The following is a 16,498-nucleotide window of genomic DNA, read 5'->3' on the forward strand; positions in this document are numbered from 1 at the left end:
GATATAATCAGTAGAAAAGAATACAAGAGCCTCATTCAAGAGCAGACTTGTCAAGAACTAAAATTGATCTAAAATGGCCTTGATTTTCTTGGAAATGCCTTAATTTAATGAGCTTTGCTCTTCTGATGGGTACCTGGGGGTACCAGGACCCCATCAGACTTCACCCACGTCACACCAAGAAGTCTCATGTAGCAGGGGCTCCAAGTTCCTCGGAACAGATGAGAGAATAGAATAAGAGCTCCACAGAAGAAGCAGGATAGCAGATTTCTCCCTATTAAGGGATACTGATGGCAATATTGAACAATTGCTCAAAAATTACTCATGGCAGCATTGACCAACTGCTCAGGCTTGCTGGATTCCTGGTGGTGATAAGGAGCAACCTGATTGTGCAGCTTTAAGGTTACAACTGGGAGGTGCTGGGCTTCCCAGGGTTTCTCCCGCCTCTCACTGCTCCAAACTTAAGGTTAGATCCTGGTTCTGTCTTGACCCTTCTCTTCTTGTTCACTGATATTTGCATAAACTGATCAGAGGTCTAAAATGAATGTTGACCTCCTTGCTTTGAATGAAAAAAAAATGCAGCTTCCAGTGCTGGAGGATATGCATGTCACTGCAGATATGGAAGAGACAGATATGGAAGTCCTTGTTTGTTTCTGAGTTTAGGCATAAGATAGGACAATGACATAAAAGGTTTTATCCTTCTATTTTTCATATTTGCAGACACTTAATATCAGCAATATGACTATGAATTCTATTTCTACAGCGGATAAATTACCTCCTCTACTTATGTGCTTTATTGAAAATTGAGTCTGATTTCTCAAAGTAGTCCAAATTATTAAATAACATTTGATTTTTAAAATTGAATATACATGTAGTATCCTAACTTTGAGTAAGTACTTCAAAATACGCTAGCTGAATTTCTTACTAGAGATTTCTCTTGAAAAATCACAGAGTATTCTGAGCTGCAAGGGACCCATAAGGATCATCGAGTCCAACTCCTGGCCCTTTACAGGACAGCCCCAAGAGTTTCACCATGTGCCTGAGAGTATTGCCCAAAGATTTCTTGAACTCTGTCAGGCTTGGTGCTGTCACCCCTGGGGAGCTGTTCCAGTGCCCAACCACCCTCTGGCTGAAGAACCTTTTTCCTAATATCCAACCTAAACCTCTCCTGACACAAATTCAGGCCATTCCCTCTGGTCCTGGTACTGGGCATCACAAAGAGAAATCGGTGTCTGCCTCTCCTGTTCTCCTCACAAGAAAGTTGCAGACTTCCACAAAGTCTTCCCTCAGTCTCCTCCAGGCTGAATAGACCAACTCACCTCAGTCACTCCTTGTGTGGCTTCTACTCAAGCCCCTGCACCATCCTCATAGCCCTATTATCAAATCAGGCAAAGGAAAGAAGATTGTCTCCTAAGAGTAAACTGTGAAACAGAGAAGTATTTGCTTTGAACATCAAAACTTGCCAGTTAAAGGTCTTGTACTCAAAGGATAACATTTCTTCCTGTTTGCTGAGTTATTAAAGTCCAAGTCTACCTCTAAGGAATTAGCTCTAAATTTTGCCATTCTGGCTTTCAACAGTGTGAAAAATAAAACTGCCTAACTGGTACAGGTCTAGCAAAGTATCAGATGCTGTGATATAAATGGTTACTGAACTTCACTCCAGGCCTTTTTGTCTGACCTGTGGCAAATATATGAAAAAGTGCTGCTGCACCAAACAAGTTCTTTCCGCGTCTGTGATCCACATCACAGTATGAATGAAAAGAAAAAATAATTAATGGTTGTTGAAGGGTTCTTCAATTTAACTTATATCTTCTTGATACTAAATATTATTGTTTAAATGTAACTTATTTCCCTTAAAAGGGCATGCTCAAAAGAAGACTATTTCAGCCAGCCAGTTTCCTAGCAAGGGAACATGGCTTCACATTCCTGTTTTCTATTTGAGGATTGCTTGATGGCTTTTTTCTTTTGGATTTTTTTTCTTGTTGGTTTCAAGCTTGAAACACTAAAGAAAGACTAAAACCCGGGGGACATTTCTTGCCACTTAAATAAATTTTTATCACAATGCTAAAAGCATGTTAACAATGTTTCTCTGGATTATTTGCAGAATACATGGCACTGTTTGGTAAAAGAACTGAATAAAATGCTGTGGTTATCTGAACAGGGAAGTTAAAAAAATCTCTACAATCCTGGGTTTATTAATTGACAGGGTCAGCTAAGGTCTCTATCATTAGGTACAGATCAGTGCAGATGTTAAAAGACAAAGATCTTTTTAAGCAAGTTGGAAAGTTTTGTTTTGTATATTTATTAAAGTGATGATTAGGGCTATGGCTGGCCCTTTTTCATGCTGCCTAGATCCTTTTCCATGGTGATTTTTGCAGGGTAGCCAGTGATGTTTTTCTGTGCCTCATGCAAAGGTGTACACACATTTTGGTGGCTTTCATAAAATACTGAGGTCTACATGGAAAAAGCATGGAAGAAAGAAGCGGTAAGTCAAATATTAGCTAAAACATCCCGTTTTGCTTCTCCCAAGAATTCTGGCACATCCTCCCTATATAAATGGCCTAAAATAGGATTTTGAAAGTGTAAAAGAAAAATATGTGAGTGGCCAGTAGGCCCTTGTATTCTGTACTTATAAAAATCCATTCAGATCAGTCACACTATAAGCTCTTCACTGTTTTCAGGAAAACCTGAGCAGTCTTCTTATAAAGCTCTTCAATATCCTGTTTGCCAAGCATGCTTCTCTGAGTTCCCCCCACTGGTACACTCCACAGCATAACCACAGAGAATTTCACATTCTGACACAGCCACTTCCAATCACAGGCAGAAGCATTTGGGAATAATTGTGCCTCTGCTCTCAGAAAAGCTAACAGGCATTAGTAGAGATTCTTCAGCCATCGAAGAATGCAAAACGTATTCATTAGCATCTCAATAACTAGAAAGATAGTCAAAGGTTTGACCAAAGAACAGAAAATGATCACCTGCATTTAGAACTCAGAATAGTTACAAATTAAACTACCAAACATTTTGCAAAATTATGCTGTCATTTTAAATTACATAATCTGATGTATTTACTATTTTAGCTTCAGCAGACTGATCATCAGCATTTATTTTTGTGGTTTAGTACAGATGGCTACTTCAGAAGTCTTTGGCTTCTTGTTTTTAATTCTAAACAAAATAAAAAAATAAGGACAAAGAGCTGCCCAGCCATCCAGTATGATACATTTATTACTATGCTAAGTACCTGTAGATTGAATTCAGAGCTTACAAAATTCAACTGAATTTGGAGTTTACCCTTCGGGTTTTGTTGACCAAATACAGATTTAGATGATTTAAATGTCTCTTTCACAGTCTAAGGCATCAGATTTTAAATAAGCTTGTCAAACTAAATATCACAGAAGTGTTCAGAGATGCACAAGTAATTTAAACACATTTGTGCTAAAATGTTACAAATCCTACCCAGAAATGTTTTTCCAACATAAGGAAAATGGAAACAGAACAGGGCATCATCCTGTTCTATAAAGGAAAGTGTGTCACAGAATACTGACTGCAATAATAACTCAGAAGGAGAGGGGTGTCATGTTCTGTTTATAAAGGGTAAGTATATCACAGTAGCTTCACTTTTAGAAGACTTGAAAAACCTCTCACGGTTCTGTAAGATGAGAATGAATTAAAAGACCTGTGCTCCTTGTCTTCTACTGCAGCTTTCTTAAACACTCTGAACTGTACCATTTTTTTTGTCCTTGTTTTCTCCTACAGTAAATTTGCCACACCCTTTCACTGTTTGGCCCTCCACTGTCCAGGTCTATAATTTGGTCACTCATCCTCATAGGGTTTGTTAGTTTTTGTAGGCTTCATTTCCATCAATCATGTTATTACAAAGAAACTCCATAATAAAGCACCAAAAAAATGGTATTTCAAAGCCCTTATCTATCTGAATTTCACTCTGAAAGTTAACAAAAACTCTAATCAAGCCTTTGTGTGCTCTTAACATTACAGTTTTACGCCAGAGGTTGCAAAAAAGGACTTCAATATCTATTCCCATGCCTTTCATGGCCCTTTAGAAATGGAACAGTCCCCACTATCTTCTAACTTCCATTCATGTTAGAAAGGTTAGAATGCCTGGGCATCACTATGCCACCCCTTCTCATCCTAGAATTACTCACTCAGCACTATTTCTGCTGTATATGCACTGACTGCCTTTGTACTGGCACAGATCCACCTTTGCAATGTTTTGATGATCAGTTTTTGGGCAGTTACTTGAGTCAGCTAGATTAATTGTTGGAATTCTGAAGAATGTTCTCTGTATTTCATATGTTTGAAGAACACAGTAAATATTATGTGCAACTGCCAGTAATTTTTGCCACAATGATAACTGATTGGTCTCACCCGTCTTAGAGATGAAAATAAAGGTGTCTACTTCTCACTAAGGCTCTTGGGCAGACAAGGGCTCACTTCCACTTCTCCTGAATGGAAATACTCTTAGTGAAGACATTCTCAACAGTGTTCACAACATCTAAATCTTTGAAACATATTAATTTTAAAAATATGGACACCCTGCATCTCAAAGCAGGTTTGTGGAAGCCCTGGATCACAAAGCTCCTCCTTCACCTAAGAAAAACAGGGTTTAATCAGTAAGGATGCTATCAAGCTCTACTGCTGTCAGATAACAAAATTCATATTAAAATACTTTTGCTTCTTGTCTTTCTGAACTTGTTTGTGCTTGAAATACAGAAAAAGCTTTGCACACACTTTCATAAAACTTTTCAATAGGAAAATCTAGGTTTTTTCAAGGAATAAATCCTTTTTTTTTACAATTATAGATTATAATATCCAGAGAGAGGAAATTGCAGCATTTTTGTATCAACATAATTGTAACATATTCAGATATTTAGCTTTCACAAGACTTCTTGGTCTAATAGCACCTCAAATCAATTGCTAATCCTCTGGAATGCATGAACGTTTGATAGCATGAAAAATAAAACATGATAATTAAACTATGTGAAAGCCATTTCCTAAGAAAACCTGTAAATTGATAAGCCTAGAGTCACACTTCTTAAAGCAAATTCTAAAGCAATGGGAAAACACTTTTTTCTAACATATGCCTTTGAAATGAAACTCTTGCTTTTTAGCTGTGCTCCAAGCGCCTTGTGCTGAAACGCGTAACCCAATTTGTTACTGAGGTAAACATGGACCTGTTTCAAATGTGCATCTGAAAATACATTACTATACACACAACAATCTCCTCCTAAGTTTAAGAGCAGTAATAACAACTATTGCAACTGCAGAGATGATCATGCTTTTGCATTTGTGTGCTAGACAATTAAATTCATCAGTGCATAATACATTTACTTAACATTGTGAGCTAAGTAGGGTTTTGCAGAATTGTAAGGTCAAAAAATTTAATAATACAGAGTATTACCTACTTATATATGTTCAAGAAACACAGGTGATGAAAATAAATGGTTTTTTCTGACCATTTTATGATCTGATTTCTTCCAGCACTGAGAGAGATATGGACTGATTCCACATTCTGATTTAATATATGGATTCAATCAATAACTCAGAGGAAGGTTTTTGAATAAAAAGACCTACAGCTTTTATAATGAACAGATAGGAAATGGGTCTCCCAATCTTCTAAATTCAATGTTTTAATAAAAGAGATGCAGAATCACTGCACAGGAACTGGCAGTGAATCATAAGCACAAGGTAAGCAAACTCAGTCTTTCTACAGCATAATTTATTAATTCCTAAAAATAGTGATTTACAAAAGAGCAATTTCAGAAAAGCCTGCCAGTTGTCTTCCCTACCCATCCTCATTTTTTTTTACCCTGTAATTTTAACAATTTCTATCTTGAGATTTGTTTAGCATGAAAACCACAGCAAATAACATCTGCAAGATTCTGTAAAAGTAATCTATGAATCTAATTAGGACAAGACCAGTATGAAAGGTAAAACTGAGCTCTGAAGGAGCCAGTCATAGTAGAGAAAAGACAAAAATGTTTCACTAAATATCACCTAAATTTAATGGGCCAGTCAAAATACTCCAAAACTTCTCCAGATTTGCTAACCTAAATGGCACCCAGTGGTTTCTCTAATTTGTTGGGATAATAGCAGAGAAACAGGAAATTAATTAAAGCTTTTACACAGTAATGGAAAAACTAGAATTTTATAGCCGAATTTAATTTAATTAAATATGGGGAATTTCGCTGTTGTTCTACATACCACAACTGAACAAGCAGGGAAATGTGAACAAACACTGCATTTTCAGAGCCAGGATGCCCTGTTAGATATTAGTTCTCTGCCAGTAATAAAAAGTACATGGAAAATTCAATAAAATGGCAGTTTAAAATTTGTCATGAAAGAAACCATAAGTAATATACAATATGAAATAAAAGCCTCATAAATAATGCAGCCAAGTGAGGACTCCTTCAGTGTTCTGACTTCTTGCTCTCATACTATCATAACTTTTTGATTTGCACTTTTTGGTATGAGAAAAGAACTTTTGTTGACTAAAAACTCTACTTCTAATTGAAACAGGTTTCATTCAAAACAGGTTTTATTCAAACGCTAAATTTGGAATTCCAGTGCATGAAATTTAACTTACTAAAATTTATCAGTTTTGAAATTATATCCTCCCAGAGTCAAAAAGAACTAGTTATAGAAGAGTTTCTGTGTTTTTTGTAGCAAATTTCAAATGCATAGATAAAACAAATTATAGATTGTTTTCATGTGTTAGCTGGAACTTTAAAGGCTAATTTTCAGATTATTTGAGATGGGAGATAAGAACTGATGTGATAGAATTCAAATCAGTTTAAAGTCTTAAGGTATAGCCTACTTGTCATCAGCTACCTTTCATGACTTTATATTGTAGAGTTCACAGTTTATAGGCAATAGTAATTACATAAGTGTCTTAAACTGAAATTCTTAAAGCTTGACAATATTTTGCCAGTTTACTGAGGGGGAAGAGAGGGAAAAGTATGTGAGGTGAACTGTGATAAAATCTATAGAAAAGGTAAAATGAAAAAAATAACACAGAGAAAAGCAGTAGAAGAGACAGACCTGAGTTTGTTCTCCTTGAGGATTCCGCTTCTTCTGTGATCACATCGTGTAATGTACAGACATAGACAAAGGAGATGGGTGTGAGAGGATGTATTCAGAAGGTTAAAACTGACACTGAGGGAAAGGGCCAAAAATTGTTTCAGAGAGAAGTCTGCAGAGCAGAGTTAGTAAGTGGAGAAAAAGAAAAAAAAAAGACACTAGAAGAAAAAAAGAAAGCTGAGAAAGAAGTGGTTAAACTACAGTTGTTGGAAAAGAACAGTAAAGACAGAGTTAGTATAGAAGCTGAGGAAATAATAAAAGTTATAACTGACAGCAAAGTCAATCCCTGTAATGATGCTGAAGAAAAAGCTGGATAGTAAAAGGTATGTTAACTAGCATAAATACTTTTGTTCATGACTGTTCCATTTTTTGAATGTTATGTACTTGAATGAAAATATAATTTTTCTCTTTTTAGTATTGAACACTCAGTTTAATGTTCAAGGGACTTCTATTGTTAGATTTTCAATTATTAAATTATTGTCATTTATGCTGAACCAAACTTCAGATACTCAAAACAGAATTTTTTTTTTTTGCAAATGTATGTACAAGCTCAGACATTTCAGAATCCACATAACACACTCTGGAAAGGACTGCATTATTGTAATGCTCTGCCAAAGGCAAAATTATTAAGACCAAAATACAGAACGTGTGAAAAGAGAAGGTATAGCTATCAACTCCCATGGTCAGCTCAGGATACTTTTTCAGAAGCAATGTTGGTCTCATCTCACACAAGTCTAAGTTACTACAAATGCATGCAAGTCAAATGCCAAAGCAACTATCTCATTACTTACGTTGTTACTTCACATTCAAAAGCACACTGCCATTTTAGAGATGGAAAACATCTGAGGGACAGTGCCATGCTATGTACTGAAAATCTATTTGTAGCAAAAGAATGGGAGGAATTCATCTTGAAAAGTAATAACAATTACAAAGAACTGTGAAGCCACTGTTGCTAGCAGAACAAATGTTCTCTCCCAAAAATCATCAGAAATAGAAAAAAAAAATCTATAAACCGGGTCTAATTTCAACATGCAGTTTTCTAATAGGTCACAAAACACTGCTCATAAATTATTAATGCTGAAGATACTAGATAAAGTCCAGAAAGTTTACACACCACAAAAGTATCTGTAATTTTATCATCATTTTATAGTCAATATCAAGATACCATTGAAAAAATTCAAAATAAGAATAAGCAACATAAATCAGTAAAACAAAATTAAAGACAACACCAAGTTTCATCTGATAACCATTGTCTTCTATACTCCAACAATTTTATATTATAATGTTAGATTATATTTTAATCTACTATCAAATGCCAAGACACCGAAATTGTTGCAAAACCAAGCAGCTTGAAACATACATAATTAGAATGCATTTTTAGGCAATTAAATTTGCTTACAGAATGAACACACATTAGAGTTATGTATGAGATATGTAGTGTGAAAGCAAAGCAGCTGCCAGTTCTGACAAAGGTTGTTATGCATGTAAAAAAAACAATAATGGAGTATAAATACTTTTTTATCTGGGCAAGTACAAAGGATCCATTGGAAGAAATACAAATAAGCAAATAAAAAGATACTTCTCTGTGTCCTGTTACACTCATACTAATATAATATAGTTATCATTGCTCTAAGTGCTAAATAAAAAAAAAAAAAAAAAATCATTATTAGCACCACCAAAACACAGCTAAAGTATTCAAAATGTTCTGAAAACATTTGATATTACTTTTTATAGCCCTGAAATGAGCATTCCTACTATAGCAAAACCAGTTATTAGAAAGTCTCTACCAAGACCCCACTATCCTTGGTTTTTTTAATATCCATAAGAATGAGTAGCTTTGAGACATGTACTACAGTAAGAGAAATCCTTCTCTATAAGCTTTCAAAGTATTGAATCACATTATTTCCAAACTTGGAACATGTCTGGTAAGATAATGCAAGGTATTCTAGTAATGCCAGACAAACACAACTGAATAGCAAGGAAACTCTCTTTGAATATTTTAGAATCAAATTACCAGTATTTGCATGCATATCAGTCACATATACCAATATTTTTTTAAAATAGCCTTTTTAAAAGTCCTCATGCAAAGTATTTGTTATCAAAAAAATATTTACATATCAAAGTAGCAATCAAAAATCATTCTTAATTACAAATATTTTTCAGTTTTAGATTTTTACTTATCAAACATATTAGAAGAATATTTCTAATAGAAGTCAGAGGGGAAAAAAGGATAATAGTTGCAATGTCACTGTGGATACCTGATCAACTGCTACCTCATCTGTTGAGATAAATGGATTATAATATTTCTGTATTTATTGTTGGAAATATTAAAGAATTAGTAGAAGTTGTAGCATGGTAATGCACCAACTTCTTTCAAATAATGATGTGAAGAAGAAAGTACTAACAGACTGGTTATTTTAAAAGCAGTATGACTTATGTGAATCACTTTTTCTCTTGATTAAGATGCCATGCCACAAATCTCAAACAATAGTTTGAAAATTCTCTGTTTCTGTAGCTTTTAATCTACAAAATAATCTTTTTGCTAGAAATATATTTAAATGCAAGAATAAAACAATGTCACCAATTCCATTAAATTTACATCATGTCAATAGTCAGTCTCCATTTGTAGTTATTGCTTTTTTGTGGAACTAGCATTTATTTGCACCAATTGTTCATCTCAATGTATGAGAGTAGTATGTATAAGGTTATTATATACAGATTTAGAAAGAAATTAAAATCTCAATAAATAAACGTAAATAGGTAACAAAAACTTTCAGTCCAAAACCTGCCCAAAATAAGTACCATCTCTTTATCATGCTTTGACATAGAACTGTCCATTGTAAGTAATGTCACCCATTGAAGAGAAGTATTTAGGAACTCAGTGTTCAAAAAATCTTTACATGGCAAACACACCCAACTAAAATTCTTCAAGCAGCAGAGGACAGAAAGACATAAGTTAATTACGGGGTGCTTTTTTTTTTCCTTCAACAGTTTTTTTAATTTTGTATTTATCTTTTCCCAAGAACCAAAGATCTTTCACTGTAAACAGAAGCTCAGACTTGTAAAGTCTCATTTCTGGACACTCTTCATAAAATACCATCTGCAATAGCACAGTCAAATAAGCATCATCTTAAAACACGGAAGAGACTCTAAGACAGAAATGCTCCATAGAGTCTGTATGTTCCATAATTATATGTCATTAATCTGGATGAGATTAGACCTGAAGATTGATATAATAATTTAACTCTCAGGGAAGATATCCCCTGACACCATTCTAACTTTGCAATGATAAGGATACATACATACAAGAGTAGATAGAAAAGCTAAGAGTACCAATATTTGTTAGTGGAAGATTTAGATGAAAAGGCCATTTTACCACATTGAGATGTGAATAAAATCAGTATTACTTAGTATTCTCCAAAAGCATTAAGCCACAACTAGATACAGAGCCTGTCCCACACTTCTGAACTTTTTAATGAGGTAGTTCCCCCTTAGTTATAGTTCTTTACCTTAAAGCATAAACCTATACACACAAAAAAGCATCTGTATACTGGATGTATGCTGACATATTACCCAAAAATACAGAAAGAAAATACAGGAAGGACGGAAACAATGCATTTAAATCTGCAATTACATAATCTATACTATATGTAATATACACTATATAAAAAACACAAAGGGTAAAAACAGTAAATAGGAAAAATCTTACTCTTATCCAAAGTCAAGGATAGTAGAGACAATGGTAGAAAATAACAGAAGAAGAAATTGTAAATATTCTCAGTATCATAAACTCTCTAATTCAAATTAAACCATGTAGATTGCATAACTTTTTCATAAGTCTCAAGAGATAAACTAAATTAAGAAGGGAGAGCTTTTATTGTTTTGCTTCTCTGAATAAAGTTCATGGTACTTTTATAAGGGGGGAGAAGACAAAATAGTAACACTTCAAAATATTAATGCACTATAGTTACACATTTGATTGGAAATATTATTAATCCTGAGAAGGCACCTACTCCCCACCCCCTGCCCTCTCATTACTTTGCCTTTTCCAACCCACTTTTAACCATATCTCCCTCTTCATAATTTTCAATCTCTCATACTGTCAATTCTGACTACAAACTTCTATTAAAATAAACACAGTTTTGAATGATTTTTGACTACTGTTTTCACACTCCAACTGAATTAATGGTAATAGATAAGCTACAATTTTCATTACATAACATTAGATTCTGAAAGTCTTTGTCTGTGTAGGTGTCATGGCATAGTCCTACTCAGGAGACAGACTTAAATGATCCACAGATAAAAATAAGCATGATTCCCTTTAAATTGAAAGCAAATCTACCTATCTAAAGACTTATTATTTGTAAGCATACATTACCTTGATCATGTGTTTAACCTACCATTGCTATGATTTCTCCAAAACTTTGTTTTACTTCCATACTACAGAAATATGTCTTTCCCCAAAATAATTACAAGGACACTCAATTTGTACTTAATTCCAGTCCAAGACTTAGAAATCCATTTTAACTACCCTGTGTCCTTTTTTTCAATAATATTAATATATGTCAGCACTTTCTCACATTTCTGTTCTTAGCTGCTCCTTGGAAATCTAAAGTTTCTGTGGCAAAGGTTGGATATTTGATGACATTGCAATGTTCTCAACAGCCAGTGATAATGAAACCATTACAGGATGGTTTCAGGTAATGCCCATCAAATCTACTGCCTCTCTGTAGGAAAAACAGGTGAAAGCCATTACTGCCTTTTTACTATCCTACAAAGGCAGCTTCTGTATTGTCACCTCTGGATGGAGACACAGGTTGCTAGGTTGTATTCAGCTTCCAATATTCTGGATTGTGAAATGGAACAGAAATGAGTATTTCTGCCATGGTACCCTAAACTATTTCCCATTTTAATTACCTCAATGTGTTCAAAAGACACCAGAGATGATACTAATGAAAATAATTGCTTTTTAAGGAAACCAGTATCCTGCCTAGTATCTGTATCAGTACAGAACACATTCTCTACACACAACCTTCTTTTCCAACTTCTTAAGCCCTCATATAGAAAAATGCAAAACCACATGAAAATGTTTGCCTGCTGTAATTTTTTTCTTTTCACTGACAAATGAAATCTGATTAGAGGACTAGAGTTTTATTCACTTTCTTTCAAACACCATCTATTACAGCTCAGACACAGTGGTGAGTGCTGAAGGTACTTAATAATCTCAGGTATGAACAAGTAACTGTTTCTCATGCTTTTTCATTTAGTGCTGTCTAGAATGCAGTATTCTCTGACAGAGTACTGACATCACCTTAAGGAAGGAGACAGATTCAAAATATGGCTTGAATTTTTATGCTATGCTTACCTACGATTCTACAGTTTTATCCTTCCAATCTTTCAAAATCTTTGCATAAATACAATTGAGTCTTTGAAATATGCTTAACACTAATTCTGCAAATTGCATCAGATCTTAGAGTTTACACTTTAAAAAAACCCATTCCTTTGGTTTCTGATATTCAGGAAGAGAAATCTAATCATCTTCTATTATAAAGACTGCAACACAAGAACCATTTTGCTATGTTATTTAATCATCCTTCAATCATCCTCCAACAAATTTGCTAATCCCATTTCCAGTCATGCATATTTCTTGAATATTAATGCTTTACAAGGTACAGTATTACTGTTGCTTTTCTAGGGTTTGAAATTACTTTTGTTATCTATTCATTTTTACTCCACAATTTGCTCACAGACCTCAGTTCTGTACTCTTGTACTCATGTAATCAATGCCTATTTGTTCTCCCAGGTTTCCTTAGCTATACTACTGCCATGGCTATTTCCATGGCACTGGTTAGGTTAAATTCTTAACAGACAAACTGCACTTAAAGACAATATAAGCTTTCATAACAGATCATATCAAAAAACTCATCAACAGAGGAAAAGGCAATCAAAACAGGGAAAAATTAGGTGTCCCTATTCCTTCTTGCCTCCATTGCACCCTCTGCACACAGTTTCATTAGTATTGCTTCTGTGCAGACAGAACAATTAAAGCATTCACAGCTGAAAGAAAGTGCAGTCCTGTGCAGAGGGTAAATCCCAGATTGTAAGGGTTCAAGGAATTTGAATCTTCCTTAAGTAGCTTCTGTCAGGCTGCATCGCTGTTAGGTCATGGTCATAGAGACAATATAGCTCAACGTCCAGATATGAACACAGTGTTGTGGCACCTCCTTCCAGATGTCCTGACTGCTATGCCTTGAAAGGTAACTGTTTGAAATGATACAGGGATGTCTATAGGGAACAGCAGTGTGCACACATAGCAGATTATGCCAGTCCTGGAAGTTGCCTTACTCCCCTCCTACCACTGGAGTACATAAAGCTTTCTGGTTTTGATTCAGTTTGGAAAAGCATCTGAGGAATGTAGGGATGTGCTATTTGAGGCCCATTGCAGCTTGTTCAGAACCACCTCAATGTTTCTCCCTCGTGTATCACCATCCCATGCATTACTGATTACAAGACATTACTGATAATGTAAATTAAAACAGAAGTTATGCTCTTATCAGGCATCAGCCCTCACAGAAAGACTTAGGACTCTAAAATGAAGAACACAACTTTTACTTTTTATCTATTCTAGACTTTGATAATGGTGACTGTGTCTTTTCAAACCAATTCTGACTGGAGATCAGTGGTTCTGTTCCTGACAGAAAAATAGATAGAAATCAGATTTTAATATACAGAGAACCTGTAAAGTGAGAACCTATTTTTTTGCTCATATTTGATTCTAATTTCTATTCTTCTGCCTGTTTTTGTCTTTCAATTATAAGATTTTACTCATGTTCCAAAATGTAGAATACCCCAAGAGCAGCCATCTAAAAAATATGTTACCTCTTTCTAAAAGATGAAGAACGTGGCCCTAAAAGTACTGTCGATAACTATAAAAAGTTTTCTGTCTAGAACAGAGTCCTAAGCCCACCTCAGCTGGAAGATGGAGTTAATGTTCCTGCCTAGATACTACATAAGGGAAAAGTCAGGGCAGGGGCACTATTTTGCTCAACTGTCCCAGGGAAGACAACAGTGCAGATGTGTAGACATTGTACTTTGAATCTATCATGCAACAGTTAAAACAGCTAGAAAAGAAGATACATCACATTCTGATCCTGACTCTCATAAACAGTATTTGTTTTATCCTGTAACTTCTTGTGTTGCATCAAAAACTTGGGGAACAGGAAATGCAAGTGCACATCTGGACTTTTACAGCTAGGTTGTCTAATTCCTAGGTTAGAATCAAGACAGATTTTGCTGGTTTTCTTCAGTTCTGAGTCTTGCACTTTCAGCTGTACAATCATTGAACTTCAGCAAAACATTTAGATATTATCAGCATTACATTATTATTTAGGTGAGATTACATTATTAATTTAAGAGGTGACACAGCCAGCCAATCTTGTAAATTTTAATTTGTGTGACTGGGAGAAGGGTTGTTATTAGAGTGAGATAACACTAATATGCCCAATAGAGTTATTTGCAACAAAAAACTGAACCAAGGCATTCTTGCAACTGAAAAATCCCATTGACTTGACTAGATTGGATCAATCTTTAAATACAGAATGAAACCCGCAATATAAAGATCCCATTTCTCTTTCCTTTCCCCTCCCCTTCCTTCTCTCCTCCCTATCTTCTCTACTCCTTAAAGTGTGCTTGCCCTTTGCAAGTGTATAAATTAATGTGACAGAACAGCACTATTATTATCATCAGCATTATTATTACTAGCTTTATTACTAGCATTTTATTGCTATGCATTTGTAGGAACAAAGCTGAATAATTGAACTTGCCATTTGGGGTGAAAGAAAGTTTATGACAGTTTTTAGTTTCAGAAATGCATTTGTGTACAGAATGGAGGAAAGAAGAGGGGTTTTAGATTTGAGAATTTCCAAGTATGGAGATATAAACTGCAGCTTGTATAAAAAATTACATGGAACATTATTTCTGCCATGTGTGATGGTGAAAGAAGGTTTCAGATTTAAGTCTGTAGAAGATTATTTTCTCAGCATACATGCAGTAGATACCTTGGTTTGGTCAACTAAATAAGAATCAGCATAGATTATACTTGGGTTCCTGAGGCTTGCACAAATATATTAAGTCACAACAAAATTCAAAACTAAAAGCAAACTATGTCTAATATTGTGCCAGAACACTTCTTTTTAATGTATGTGCATTCTAACACAATTGTTTACAAAAGCAGATCTATTTTGGCTATTCTAAAACAGAGCTATGTCATCTAAATGGTCTCTACATGCTAAATATTTCACACCAAAGTGAAAAAATAAGGTACATAAAGCACACACGCATTACAAAAGCATGAAATGTGGTTTTATAGTCTCATGCTTTCATGTGGTTTTCCAAACCCTGACAAACCTGTCTCAGAATGGTGTTTCTTTTTCGGCAATGGTTTGTCATCAGTTACTGTACCATTCACCTTTTTCTGCTGGTCTTCCCATGTAACTTCTAGTGTAAATCAAAAGAAAAAATCAGAAATATTATGTAACTTACATTATAATACACCTAATATCATTTGGAACAACTTGATCTAAACAAATGTATTATCATTAACAATAAAATTTAGATTAGTTCTTAGAGGCCTGGGGTGAAGAGAATAATTGCACATCTTAAACATTCTGGAACAGAACATCTTATCCGAAAGTTAATACCTATGTAACTTGCCAAATATTCTGCTGTCTTTAATATTTAACAACTGGCATAAAAGACAGGGGATTGTTTACACAATAATTTGTTCCATTTTTAAAAGTCGGCGTTCTACATTCTATAGCTTCTTACTATAGATTACAGTATATATATAGCTTATCATGTATATATAGATAATAGTATATATATAACTTATTACTATAGATTCTTATTATCATTCTGTTTCTGTAAGTTTTACAGGAAGTTAGAAATATTTTGGTAAAAAAGTCTATGCAAAGATATAATTAACAAAAATAACCAACCAAACAAAATAAATTAACAAACAAGCAAAAAACCTGAACAAGCAACCATGTGTGCCTAATTTAAGTAGAAAAGTGTCTTTAACAATTAATTCTTAAGCCAAAACTAAGCCAGATTTAGTTTCAAAATCTGGAACGATTCAAATTAAGTTTTTAATTTGGGCAGATTAAACTCCTCAATAAGAACTTTTGCACCAATTATTCCTGTATCTGAAATTGGCATTTCTGATGTCACTGCTCAGGAAAAGAGCTATAGATAGAATCATGTACACTGCTCCACAGAACTACATTCTCTAGACCTGAGAGCTGTTAACATTTTGAGGTTGTCAATTTTTTTTTTACACTTTACACTTTTGCACTTTAATTCTCTATCTTCTGACAATCTAGGTAGTTAGCATAAATATTATCAG

General features: G+C 34.6%; 1 protein-coding gene across 18 annotated transcripts in view; it reads right to left on the reverse strand.

Moving 5' to 3' along the window:
• The window catches only part of RIMS2 (regulating synaptic membrane exocytosis 2), a gene marked incomplete at both ends in the record, with an annotated part of 444,787 nt that overhangs the window by 94,540 nt on the left and 333,749 nt on the right, over window positions 1-16,498 (reverse strand). For 2 of the 18 annotated variants that reach the window (XM_084219769.1, XM_084219759.1), the window contains one exon: window positions 7,057-7,089. The exons of the other annotated variants lie outside the window; for them this stretch is intronic. In XM_084219769.1, the coding sequence (XP_084075895.1) occupies window positions 7,057-7,089 (33 nt within the window). The remainder of the gene's footprint in view (window positions 1-7,056; window positions 7,090-16,498) is intronic. 18 annotated transcript variants of the gene reach the window in all.

The sequence above is a fragment of the Fringilla coelebs genome (assembly GCF_963513975.1).
Source record: "Fringilla coelebs genome assembly, chromosome: 1".
Taxonomy (NCBI): Eukaryota; Metazoa; Chordata; class Aves; order Passeriformes; family Fringillidae; genus Fringilla; species Fringilla coelebs.